Source organism: Thalassophryne amazonica, chromosome 19 (assembly GCF_902500255.1).
Source record: "Thalassophryne amazonica chromosome 19, fThaAma1.1, whole genome shotgun sequence".
In the NCBI taxonomy this organism is placed as follows: Eukaryota; Metazoa; Chordata; class Actinopteri; order Batrachoidiformes; family Batrachoididae; genus Thalassophryne; species Thalassophryne amazonica.
The window spans coordinates 44,894,910-44,907,557 of NC_047121.1; the positions used below are offsets into that span (position 1 = coordinate 44,894,910).

The 12,648-nt window shown below is 42.1% G+C and overlaps 2 protein-coding genes across 2 annotated transcripts; both read right to left on the reverse strand.

Moving 5' to 3' along the window:
* Window positions 1-1,017: 1,017 nt before the first annotated feature.
* On the reverse strand, window positions 1,018-4,556 carry gjd2b (gap junction protein delta 2b). The gene is made up of 2 exons (XM_034195523.1): window positions 4,024-4,556; window positions 1,018-2,348 (listed from the first exon to the last, which is right to left on the reverse strand). The coding sequence occupies exons 1-2, from the start codon at window positions 4,092-4,094 to the stop codon at window positions 1,505-1,507; spliced, it is 915 nt and encodes a 304-aa protein (XP_034051414.1). The 5' UTR covers window positions 4,095-4,556; the 3' UTR covers window positions 1,018-1,504.
* Window positions 4,557-9,198: 4,642 nt separating this feature from the next.
* On the reverse strand, window positions 9,199-12,233 carry LOC117531760 (actin, alpha cardiac muscle 1). The gene is made up of 7 exons (XM_034194880.1): window positions 12,176-12,233; window positions 11,738-11,876; window positions 11,220-11,544; window positions 10,509-10,670; window positions 10,234-10,425; window positions 9,557-9,738; window positions 9,199-9,477 (listed from the first exon to the last, which is right to left on the reverse strand). Exons 2-7 carry the CDS (start codon window positions 11,864-11,866, stop codon window positions 9,334-9,336), a joined length of 1,134 nt encoding a protein of 377 aa, XP_034050771.1. The 5' UTR covers window positions 11,867-11,876; window positions 12,176-12,233; the 3' UTR covers window positions 9,199-9,333.
* Window positions 12,234-12,648: the final 415 nt, after the last annotated feature.

Genomic DNA, 12,648 nt, shown 5'->3' on the forward strand with positions numbered 1-12,648 from the left:
AACAGAAGAGGCGATGAGCAGCGAAAGGGCAAGGCAGTCCTCTGCATTCAGAATAGCAATCAGCCTTTTGTCATTCCTGCAGAGCATAAATCAGTTTTTGGGGGGGTGGGGGGGGTTGACTGTTCAAAGTCACAAACTAAGTTCACACTCTGCGTGTTTCACAGTCAAAGGCTGCAGCCGGGTTTGAATCGCACAGACGAGGTGTTCAGTCTCTGAACAATAACGGTGATGTGCCTCGGCACATTGCAGCAGCACATCAGCAGAGTGATGACAGGCTGATCAAGGTGTGTCCTGCAGTGGGCGTGGCTAACATCTTCACTGCACCAAAGCGAAAACCTGATAAGAGCCACAGAGACACAAAGTACTGCACCTCACACATTTCTGGTATACATGAATCCTGCTTTTATTTTCCAACAGGAAAAAAGGGTGTTTTCTTCTCATCTGCACTGCTTACATTTAAAAGCATTTTTTATGAAAAAACTGTAGCACCAGAGCATGTTTGTACTGCCCATTCTTTGATTTAAAATCATCAGTTTGTGCTATTTTCAGTTTTAAACAGCTTTGATTGGGTAGATACATTTCCATCATTCATATATATATATATATATATATATATATATATATATATATATATATATATATATATATATATATATATATATATATATATATATATATAGCACTTCATTTCTTTTACAGTCCAAATTAAACAGATAAATATATATTTCATCATTTAAATCAGAACAAATACATTTAAAGCAATTAAAAAAAAGAAAGAAATGTAGCATTTAGCATAATCCAAGCAGGGAATCGGCTTTTATGATTAATATATATTTATATATTATTATATGTATACATATATATAATATATTATGTTTATATACACATATGGCACTTGATTACATACAAGCAAGAAAACACTTTACAAATAAAAGCAGTGTGGGTGCTTTGGTGTGTCATAAATTAAGGAAATCACAGACGTTAGCATTTGCAGCAAATTCAACAGATAGTTTTGCCAGTCAGCTATAAAGCAATGAAATGGTTACATATGTTAAGGTCAATGGTGCAACACAGGCAGAAAAAACAAACAAACAAACAAAAAACATAAATTATGTGATTTGTTTCAGGTGGAACAGGAAGGATTTATAAATCTGGATTGTTGTTTATTGTTCCTTAATGGATGCTGCAGAAGGTGGTTGGAAAAATGTGTTTAAAACACCTTCGGTAGCCCATTTTAAGGTCAAGCTCTCGTGTGTTCACCTCTTGGTGTCATTTTGCATCAACTCTCTTCAAGCACAGCAGAACAACACGCAAAGAGCAAACACTTTTGTTTCTTCGAGAGTATAAACGTTATGAAAAAGTTGCATCAGTAAAATAATGAACAAGTCAGCATACGTGTCGGCCACGCGTGCCGCAAAGTTCTTAAAACCAAATCTGCCCACTCAGAACATGACTTCAGTGTGCTGAGCTGTCCCATCATGCTTTGTCACTCTTTTCCACTCAGTCACACATAAGCAGAGTCACTGGACTGAGTGCGGCCAAAATTAGGCACGCTCATCCTCGGCAAGTCTTTGTTTCTGATTTCGTAAATGGACTTTCTTCGGGCCTGTACTCCTCGCACTGCCGTTTTAATTTTCCTCCAGCCCAGGTGATTGAGTTCTGCCAGATTCAGCACAACGCAGAACCCACTCACCGCAAACATGAACACCAAGAACACTGTTTTTTCTGTGGGTCTGGAGACGTAGCACTCAACATCTTTGATGCAGGGGTAACGGTCACATTCGTAGACCGACGGCACATTGAATCCGTACAAGAAGTACTGGCCCACCAGAAAGCCTATTTCCAGTGCATTTCTGAAAACCACTTGAATGATGTAAAACCTGGAGATGCCTTCCTGTCGCCTCATTTTGGATTTTGTAGTTCTCATAGCTGAGTTAGGGATCTCTTTGACTTCTAAACAGTCCGGTTCAGGTTCTTTGGTGGAGTTTTCTGTGTTCTGAAGTACTCCATTGACAATGGTGTTCTTTATCTTTTTGGTTTCTTCTCGCTTCAGTGAATCTTGATCCTTATCTAGTGTCAGATAGACCGTCGAGTAGCGCCGCTCCTTCTGCTTTGCCGACTGATGCACTGAGTAAGTGATAAAGCAAAGACTCGGGGTGCACACCATGATGATTTGAAAAACCCAATACCTAATATGTGAAATGGGAAATGCCTTGTCGTAACATGCCTGGTTGCAGCCCGGTTGTAAGGTGTTACAAACAAACATGGTTTGCTCATCATCATAGACAGTCTCTCCGACTATTGCTACGATAAGAATCCGGAAGATGACCACCACTGTTAGTAGGATCCTAAAAAGCAAACAAACAAACAAAACAATGTGAAAATAAGTTTGAAAACATCTGTGTGCAGTGATGTCAGCATGGTTCAAGGTTGTGTTTCATGCTACAATCAGAGAACTGTCCAGTGCTGAATAGAACAGTCTTATTAGTAAGAAGCTGCTCAGCACGTAAAAGAACAATCTTATTATTATTAACAAGTTTTTCAGAACAGCCTGTTGGATTATTGTTATTCAGCACTGGAGCTGTCCAGTGCTGAAAATAATAGTTTTTCTTCAGGAGCTGTCCAGTGCTGAACACGTGTCTTATTTTTAAAGAGCTGTTCCGAACAGTCTTATAATTCAGGATCTGTCCAGTTCTGAAAGGATCAGTCTTATAATTCAGGATCTGTCCAGTTCTGAAAGGATGAGTCTTATAATTTAGGATCTGTCCAGTTCTGAAAGGATGAGTCTTATCATTCAGGATCTGTCCAGTTCTGAAAGGATGAGTCTTATCATTCAGGATCTGTCTAGTTCTGAAAGGATGAGTCTTATAATTCAGGATCTCTCCAGTTCTGAAAGGATCGGTCTTATAATTTGGGATCTGTCCAGTTCTGAAAGGATGAGTCTTGTAATTTAGGATCTGTCCAGTTCTGAAAGGATGAGTCTTATAATTAAGGATCTGTCCAGTTCTGAAAGGATGAGTCTTATAATTTAGGATCTGTCTCATTCTGAAAGGATCAGTCTTATAATTCAGGATCTGTCCAGTTCTAAAATGATCGGTATTATAATTTAGGATCTGTCCAGTTCTGAAAGGATGAGTCTTATAATTCAGGATCTCTCCAGTTCTGAAAGGATGAGTCTTATAATTTATGATCTGTCCAGTTCTGAAAGGGTGAGTCTTATAATTTAGGATCTATCTCATTCTGAAAGGATCAGTCTTATAATTCAGGATCTGTCCAGTTCTGAAATGATCGGTCTTATAATTTAGGATCTGTCCAGTTCTGAAAGGATGAGTCTTATAATTCAGGATCTCTCCAGTTCTGAAAGGATGAGTCTTATAATTTATGATCTGTCCAGTTCTGAAAGGGTGAGTCTTATAATTCAGGATCTCTCCAGTTCTGAAAGGATCTGTCTTATAATTCAGGATCTGTCCAGTTCTGAAAGGATTGGTCTTATAATTCAGGATCTGTGCAGTTCTGAAAGGATCAGTCTGATTTGTGTTTTTTTTTCTTTGTGTCTGCATCTTTTCTTTTCAAACAGAACAGCTGAAATCACATGCGAACAGCTGGCGTTCACTTTACCTGTGTGAGCTTCCTTAATGAAACAGATGATACAGCTGACTGTGTGAGCGCACAATCACCACTCAGACTCACCACCACCAACAAATGACAACAAATGAATGATATAGATGAGTTGCTGAAAATGACAGGGTGAATTTTACTTTCAGCAGTTTGCAGCACCATCCCAGGTTCTGAAAAGACAGCTTGTCAAGTGATTTTATTTAGCTGTCTTTCTTAGGAGGAGGGAAGGGAAATCTGTAAAACAAGACAAGAAAAATCCACAACACAGACACGGAGGACTGGAAACCATGCTACAGAAGATCCACGAGCCACAACACAGAAACGGGGGACTGGGAGCCATACTAAAGACGATCCTGGAGGCTGCTGCGGTTCCTCGGTTGTTCTTGGATTTGGTGTTCGTCTTACCTTCCGATCATAGTAGAGTGCTGCTGGACAGCAGCCTCCAGGAGCCTCTCTAGTATAGTCCATTCCCCCATTTCTGAGCATCCGGAGAAGACGAGGGCGCAGCGGCACTCTGTTCAAACCCCTCCAATAAAAAATCCAAAAAAGAAAAGCGCTTTATTCCCCGTCCTGCCGCATTCTGTCTCTCGCTGGTGTCAGTTTCCAGAGCGTCCGAACAGCTAAAGAAAAAGAAAAAAAAAAAAAGAAAAAGAAAGAAAGAAAAAGGAAAGCAGCCGTCACGGGATGCCGTGTCCGCCTGTGTCCGCCTGTCCGTGCGCTCTGGATGCGCGCTGAGCGCGTCCCGCTGTGTGTGCCGAGCGCTCCAGCCGCGCGGCCACACTTTTGCTTGTCATGGAAGTGTGAAGGTTGTGATCGCTACGAAGCGCTCCTGATTTCGATCTTCACATCAGGCTGACGGGCTGCGCGCTGAGTCCGGGAGGAGCGAGGTTGGATTTAATGTCTTGCCAGCGTTAATCCGCCTTTAAGTAGCCTCACCCTCCTCACCCTCCTCACCCTCCCTCCCATGCGTCACGGAAGCGCAGACAGGTCGATGGAGCGCTGCCAGCACGACCAGGACGTCTGATTTTCAATATAACATTATTGTATTATCGCTCGCCTTTTACTGGGCACCGGCGCGCACGAGTTGATCCAGAGCGCTTTGAGACACTGTGAGATTCAAACCTTTAACTCTGACGGTCAATCCGTGTGCTCCACCTATAACACCATCCATTCAAGAAGGACGTCTGCTTAATGGTTAGAAATATTCCACATTTCTGCACCACTAACTCATTTACTGTCTGTCTGTCTGTCTGTCTGTCTGTCTGTCTGTCTGTCCTGATGCGTGTCCCTGCGCACCCACAGGTGCCCCTCCCATGCAGGCTGCAGGTCCGGCTGCAGGTTTTGTTTCCACATGATGCTCTGCAAACAGCCACAGAGTGAAATCAGCATCGAGTGTTTAATCTCTTGACAATGCAGCCTGTTTGTCTGCGTGGAAATTTAAAAATAAACGCAAAACATGTGAAGTGCACAGTACTGTGGTGTGACATTAGACTCAACATGCAACTACATTTTCTGTGCAAAGATGTTCGGCATAGAAAATCATTATGCAAAGATGCAGCAAAAATCGTGCAAAATTTAGAAAAAGAATTATACAGTGAAAGACATTCTTCACGCCACAATATAAATGTATAAGTAGATATACATACGTATCTAATGCTGTTTTTGACAATGTGTGACTTCATCACATTACTTGTGTGACCATTATGAAGTCATTCATACCAATCTGATAAATATTTTGCTGATCAATATATGCTATCTAAACTTCTTGGTTGTACAGGTATGCAAGAAAAGGTGTTTTTCAGACCATGTTTTCCTTGACCTTGACCTTTGACCTAACTATTCCTAAGTCAAATCTAAATCTAAGTAGGTTGTTTTGTTTGTCTTGGTTTTTTTTTTGGGGGGGGCGCTGAGATGTACCCCCAAGAAAGTGTTTGGGGGTTGTTTTTTTTGGGGGGGGGGGGGTGGGTAGATCTTTTTTTTTTTTTTTTTTAACTTTGACCTTTGGTCAAACTACTCCGTACTCCATAATCTAATGATCCAGCTCAGCGTCTTGGTTGCTGAGATATACAAAACCCTTTGACCTTTGTTCAAATGTCTCCAGAATAGACATAGATTGCGTAGATCATCCATCTTGGCTTCTTGGTTGTTCAGGTATATAAGAAAAAGTTGTTTCAGACCATGTTGTCCTTGATCTTGACTTTTGACCAAACCACTCCAAAATCTAATGATGAATTCAGGATTTGGTTTTGTTTTGTTTTTTGTTTTTTGTTTTGGATGTTGACATGTACAAAAACAAAAAACAAAACAAAACAAAAAAACATATTTTTGGATCATGTTTTCCTTGATCTTTGATGAAACGACTCAAAACTCTATTGATCATCTAGACTTTTTGGTTGTTGAGATATACCAAAAAAACAAAACAAAACAAATGAAGTGTTTTCCTTGCTCTTTGGCCAAACAACTCCAAAACTGAATCACCTGTAGTCTAAATATTGATCCGAATAATATGTATATGTCGCAGACATGAACGAGCTTTCTTTTTTCTCTCTGCCCCCCAGAGCCCACTAATTACAACCCTCTTAACCCCCTTCCACTTTAAGCATTTTTTAATGTAGATGTAAATTAATATTCAAAGTTTTCAGCTAGTTGACAGTTTGGCTGTACAATATGGCAAATGATCTCAATATTGTCATATTAATATGATGTACGATATGACTATGATTTCACACAAAGTGCAGCAACAGTGAAAATTAAACAGCACCAACTACTGTACAGGAAGGACCTAATAGTCAATATGTGTCACTGATTTCAAAATGCAGCTCTTTTCAACCAGACGTGTGGTGCCATGACATCTGTGTCCCAACAGATTTCAGTGGAGTCCAGTGCAGCCTTGGCCTCTGCTCCAGCTCCGCCCATGCCAGGAAGTGTTCAACATTTGACATTTCCTGTTTCACTGTGGACTCAAATTTGGCACTTCCTATTTCAGTCTCAACTTGCCACAGAATTCCTGCAAGGTCCCACGAGATCTCATCTCATGGGATCAAGGAAGTTTTCAACATTTGACATTTTGAAACAGTGAAACAGGAAATGTCAAAAGAAAGAAAGAAAAAGAAAGATTTTTGTTGTTGTTGTTATAATTCTCCCCTAGTTTTGACCTGCTTTTTATTAACCTGTTCTTTGGTATGTTGTTTTTGTTGTTGTATTTAATCCTCTGTAGGGTTTCTGTGTAGCTTTTTGTTTGTCTCATTAAATTAAAAAAAGTCAAATGTTGAACACTTCTGGGTTTGACAATAGACGAGATCTTGTGCGATCTCGCAGGAATTGAGTGGCAAGTTGAGACTGAAACACGAAGTGCCAAATTTTGAGTCCACAGTAAAACAGGAAATGTCAAATGTTGAACACTTCCTGGCATGGGTGGAGCTTGAGGGGATGCCAGGGTGGCACTGGACTCCCTGAAATCTGATTGGACACCCCAGGTGCCACCCCAGATGATTGACATGTCATTTTGAAAACACTGACATATATTGACTGCTAAGTTCCTCATTGTACAGTAGTTGGCACTGTGTACCACAAAAAGTTCTAATCAACCTTAGTAGAAGAAGAAAAGTCTGAGCTAGATCTGAACTTGAACACATCATCGGAATCAAGGACTTCTAATGACACCAAAGTTATATCAGTGAGTAAACAGCCATATTTTATGCCAGAAATGAGGTCCAGGTTGTTAAAAGCAGCATTTTGGGTTGTCTTATACATACGTGTTTCTCCGGTGATTTAAATTAATAAAACTAGCAGACAGCAGCTGATTCATGCACTGTTGGCTTATATGAGATGTAAGATGCTGCCCCTGAGTGTTTCTCAGTTGACCTCAAAAGTACTGGAACACTTGGTATTAAACACATTTTAATTTGTTTATACCCTTTCAAATACAAAAAAAACAAAACAAAACAAAAAAAAAAAATCAAAAATGATCTTCCTTAAAATCAAACTGAATGCAAATCTGTAACTTGATACAAATTAATTAAAAATATAAAATACAGCTTCCTGATGAAGTGGTGTAGAGGAGGATTTTCATAAAAAGAAGACCTGAAAGTTCAGATACAATGTGCCAGATAGTACATCTGAGATGCAAACCTAGATTTGATGTTTTGATGAAAGAAAATTTTGTATTACTTTTGGAGGATACTGTATCCTTACCTTATGATGAGTGCAAAATGAGTTGTGTTATTATTACTGTTTTGTTTAAGAATGCTTAATTTTCACTGTTGCTGCACATTGTGTGAAATCATAGCCATTTTGTATAATATATCAATAGAGATATAATATTTGGCTTCAATATTGAGATACAATCATTTGGCCATATTCTGCAGCCCTACTGTCAACTAGTTGAAAAGTTTGCATATGAATTTACATCTACATTTTAAAAAATGCTTAAAGTGTCAGGATGTTAAGTGGGGCTGTAGTTAGGGGGGTCTGGGGAGCTGACACCTTTTAGCCATGCTAATGCTCCGCAGAAGCTTTTACTGAAAATATAATGTGAAGGACCTAATTGAGATGGTGAGGAACGTTTTCCAGGCATGTGAGAAGATGCAAATAAAGAAAAATGCTTAAAATGGCAGGACGTTAAGGGGGTTGTAGTTAGGGGGGTCTGGAGAGCTGAAGGTTTTTAGCCATGCTAATGCTCCCCAGAAGCATTTACTGAAAATAAAGGTGTGAAGGACCTAAATGAGATGGTGAGGAACTTTTTCCAGGCATGTGAGATGCAAATAAAGAAAATGCTTAAAATGGCAGGGGGTTAAGAGGGCCATAGTTGGGGGGGGGGGGTCTGGGAGATGAAGCTCCCCAGAAGCTGAAGGTTTTTAGCCATGCTAATGCTCCCCAGAAGCATTTGCAGAAAAAAGTCTGAAAGACCTAAATGACATGGTGAGATGCTGAAGTGCTTTGCTCATTCATGTCCGCGACATATACATATACATATAAATGATAATAATTACAGTGTGTATATGATAACAACAACATAAACACATATAAAAACATTAAGGCAGTAAATAAACATTAAAAAATACATAATTAACAGGAAGTAAAAGGGTTGAGTTCCTATTCTAAAAACTGTTGAGGTCTAAGGTTCTAAAAACATTCTGGACTCACACACCATTCCAACTCACTGGTTAATTTATTACCACCCTTAAAAAATGTCAGCTACCTATTTTGTAAACACTGCCCAATCTAGAGCCCGTGGATCCTCACGGGCAACAGGCCAGTATATTATTATTGCTGTTATTGTTGTTAACACTCTAACAGCAATAATAATAATGTTGTTGATGTTATTGCTTTGAGCAGACAGCTCTGTAGTTATATAAAGGTACGGTAATCTTTGCCCACCAGGGGATTATTGATCACGTGATTGTGGTGTTTTCACTCAGTGAGGCTCTGTGAGGTTAATTTCTCCTGAGGTGGTTAATCCTTTCTGCTCACCGTAATCTTTTTGAATTCAAACCTTGACTCATCCATCACGTGATGAAAGGACACAGACTGATTTTTTTTTTTTTTGGAACTGTGAAAACAAATGAAGGAGAAGCCGTGTAGCAAGTCCTGGTTTTTGTTTATTTAAAAACATGTACATATCCACATATAAATTGCACTTGAGTGTAAACAAAATTGTTGATGACATCCACGTGCACGTTTAGAGGTGCAGGCCGGGAATAGTTTTTGTGGCGCTTAGAAGCACTTCCTGTGCACGATGGAGGGACCGGCCTCATCATACTCCTGCTTGCTGATCCACATCTGCTGGAAGGTGGACAGAGAGGCGAGGATGGAGCCTCCGATCCAGACGGAGTATTTCCTCTCAGGCGGAGCGATGATCTAAACGCAAGCACACGTGTGTTCAGATGAGACTCTTCTCGTGCAGATGTTTTGTGCTCCTCAGCACTGAGTCACTTACCTTGATCTTCATGGTGCTGGGGGCCAGCGCAGTGATCTCCTTCTGCATGCGGTCAGCAATACCCGGGTACATGGTGGTGCCGCCAGACATGACGTTGTTGGCGTACAGGTCCTTACGGATGTCGATGTCACACTTCATGATGCTGTTGTAAGTGGTTTCATGAATGCCGGCAGATTCCATGCCTGCACAGACACAGTAAGTTAGTTTAAACCCCACCTGAAGCAGAGCGCGCATTCGACACCATCTTCAGCTGTCGTAACAGGTGGCGAAGCAGGCAGCTCCTGTCAGCAGCTGTCAGATGAAAAGTCCCACCCATTACTACGACAGTAACTTCTAGCCAGTTGTTATGTGCACTATGAACACCCACTCTCACAGAGTCATTCATGTGGTGTGTGTGTGTGTGTGTGTGTGTGTGTGTGTGTGTGTGTGTGTGTGTGTGTGTGTGTGTGTGTGTTCTTTGAAGTGATAATTGATCCTGTGGCCCCGCTCTAGGCTCAACCTCATTAATCAATTAATCAATCAATTAATGTTTTAATAATAAGTTCCAGGCGCCGGTCAGGATATCTTTCAAACAATTTGTAAGATGATTTTCAAAGAAAAGTTCAACTGAAGATTTTCAGTTGTTTGTAACATTTGATCAGGATGCAGTAGTGTATGATTTCCTGATCTTTACGTACCGATGAACGAGGGCTGGAAGAGGGTTTCTGGGCAGCGGAACCTCTCGTTACCGATGGTGATGACCTGACCGTCAGGCAACTCGTAGCTCTTCTCCAGCGAGGAGGAGGAGGCCGCAGTGGCCATCTCATTCTCAAAGTCCAGAGCAACATAGCACAGCTTCTCCTTGATGTCGCGTACAATCTCACGTTCAGCTGGAAGGATCAAATTATCGCACACAATGATGAAAAAGTGCACCAGCATCAACAGGTCTTTATTCCTGGTGTGCAGAACTCACCAGTTGTGACAAAAGAGTATCCACGCTCGGTCAGGATTTTCATCAGGTAATCCGTGAGGTCACGGCCAGCCAAGTCCAGACGCATGATCGCGTGAGGAAGTGCGTAACCCTCATATATGGGTACATTGTGAGTCACACCATCACCGGAGTCCAGGACGATACCTGAAAGCATTTACAAAAATGTGAACACTTACTCATACTCATCTTCAACTGCTTATCCTGAATTGGCTTGCGGGGACAGCAGCTCCAGCAGGGGACCTCAAACTTCCCTACCCCAGGCCACATTAACCACCTCTGACTGGGGAATACCGAGGTGTTCCCAGGCCACTGTGATGATGTAATCTCTCCACCTAGTCCTGGGTCTTCCCCGTGGCTCTCCTCCCTGATGGACATGCTTGGAACACCTCCCTAGGGAAGCACCCGGGGAGCATCATTACCAGATGCCCAAACCACCTCAGCTGGTTCCTTTCAATTCGAAGGAGCAGTGGCTCTTCTCCAAGCTCCTCATGGATGACTGAACTTCTCACCTTATCTCTAAGGGAGATGCCAGCCACCCTACTGAGGAAACCCATTTTGCGGGTTACAATTGTGGAACCTGCAATATAGTTCTTTCAGTTATGACCCAATGCTCATGACTATAGATGAGCATAGGAACAAAGAACACTTATTTAATCATAAACATCAGAGAGGTTCCTGAAAGTTCCAGCATACCTGTAGTACGCCCAGAGGCGTACAGCGACAGCACGGCCTGGATGGCGACGTACATTGCGGGGACATTGAAAGTCTCGAACATGATCTGGGTCATCTTCTCTCTGTTGGCTTTGGGGTTGAGTGGGGCCTCGGTAAGCAGGGTGGGGTGCTCCTCCGGGGCCACACGCAGCTCGTTGTAGAAGGTGTGATGCCAGATCTTCTCCATGTCGTCCCAGTTTGTAATGATACCGTGCTCAATGGGGTACTTCAGTGTCAGGATGCCTCTTTTGCTCTGGGCCTCATCGCCGACGTATGAATCCTTCTGGCCCATACCGACCATCACACCCTGAGGAGCAAGAGTCAAGAGAACTATGACCTCCAGGCTTCAAGCCAGGAAGCTAACTCTTGTGGACTTTGATGAACCTATAAATATCCACTTTTGCAAATTCTGGATCTTTGCCAAATCCAAAATTTGCAAAAGTGGATATTTATAAGTTTAAAAAAGTCCACAAGGTCTTTGGTGTTTGCAGACGGGTTACCTGGTGACGGGGGCGACCGACGATGGAAGGAAAGACAGCGCGGGGTGCATCATCTCCGGCAAAGCCAGCCTTCACCAGGCCGGAGCCATTATCGCACACCAAGGCGGTAGTCTCTTCGTCGTCGCACATGGCGTCACCTCTGCAACACACACACGTGCAGCACGTTAGCTCCTGCCCTGCAAGATCCCATTTGTTCTAGAAGAGTTATCTTCACAAACACAACAACCGACTAAAATAACACTGCAGTGTTATAGTTCCGTTACACTAAGGTTTAATATGTGTTTAGCATTGCCATAATCGCAGGTCACATTCTGCAAAAGAAAGCCAAGAAGCTGATGAGGAGCCGCTCCTCCCGTCACATCCTTTTATCCGTCCTTCTGTAATAGATCCACTTGTTGGACTTTCACTGTCGCGCTTCTGTTCAGCCTGTGTACTCACCAGATCAGCACCAGGCCACAGGTTTTGTCAACCAGGGGTAGTGAAAGGTCAGTTCAGGCTATTTTATACCCTCACTAGTGTCCCTGAGAGGGGAGTGCACAGTGCGACCCCTTCTCCATATTTGGTAGCCCATTGCTCCATTGACAACAGCCGCTCCATGAATGGATTGTTGCCGGGAGAGGGAACTCCCGAATGGACAGCCACACTTACCGCCCATGTATGGTGGACAGTGGTGAGACGTGACAACTAACACTGACATAATAATACTTTTCATTCTCCTAAATGTCAAAGTAGATGTTTTCACTGAAGCTGGTCACACTGGGGAGGTGATTAAAGGTGATGTAATAGCACTAACATGATCACAGGACTAAACCATCCAACAGCCTCAGAAAGACTGAGACTAACCATAAAAACAGAGTTTTACTTTAAAGCCCTGAGATCTGTGTGACTACTTTGGTTTCTGCATTCCCAGT

Bases quoted from the DNA above. Each gene is read 5' to 3' on its own strand.
- gjd2b (XM_034195523.1), bottom strand. From the start codon at position 4,094: ATGGGGGAATGGACTATACTAGAGAGGCTCCTGGAGGCTGCTGTCCAG. The intron at 2,349-4,023 runs GTAAGACGAACA...TTTGCTTTTTAG, and splicing joins CACTCTACTATGATCGGAAG to GATCCTACTAACAGTGGTGG.
- LOC117531760 (XM_034194880.1), bottom strand. From the start codon at position 11,866: ATGTGCGACGACGAAGAGACTACCGCCTTGGTGTGCGATAATGGCTCC. The intron at 11,545-11,737 runs GTAACCCGTCTG...CTTGCTCCTCAG, and splicing joins TCGGTCGCCCCCGTCACCAG to GGTGTGATGGTCGGTATGGG. The intron at 10,671-11,219 runs GTATGCTGGAAC...AAATGCTTTCAG, and splicing joins CGCCTCTGGGCGTACTACAG to GTATCGTCCTGGACTCCGGT.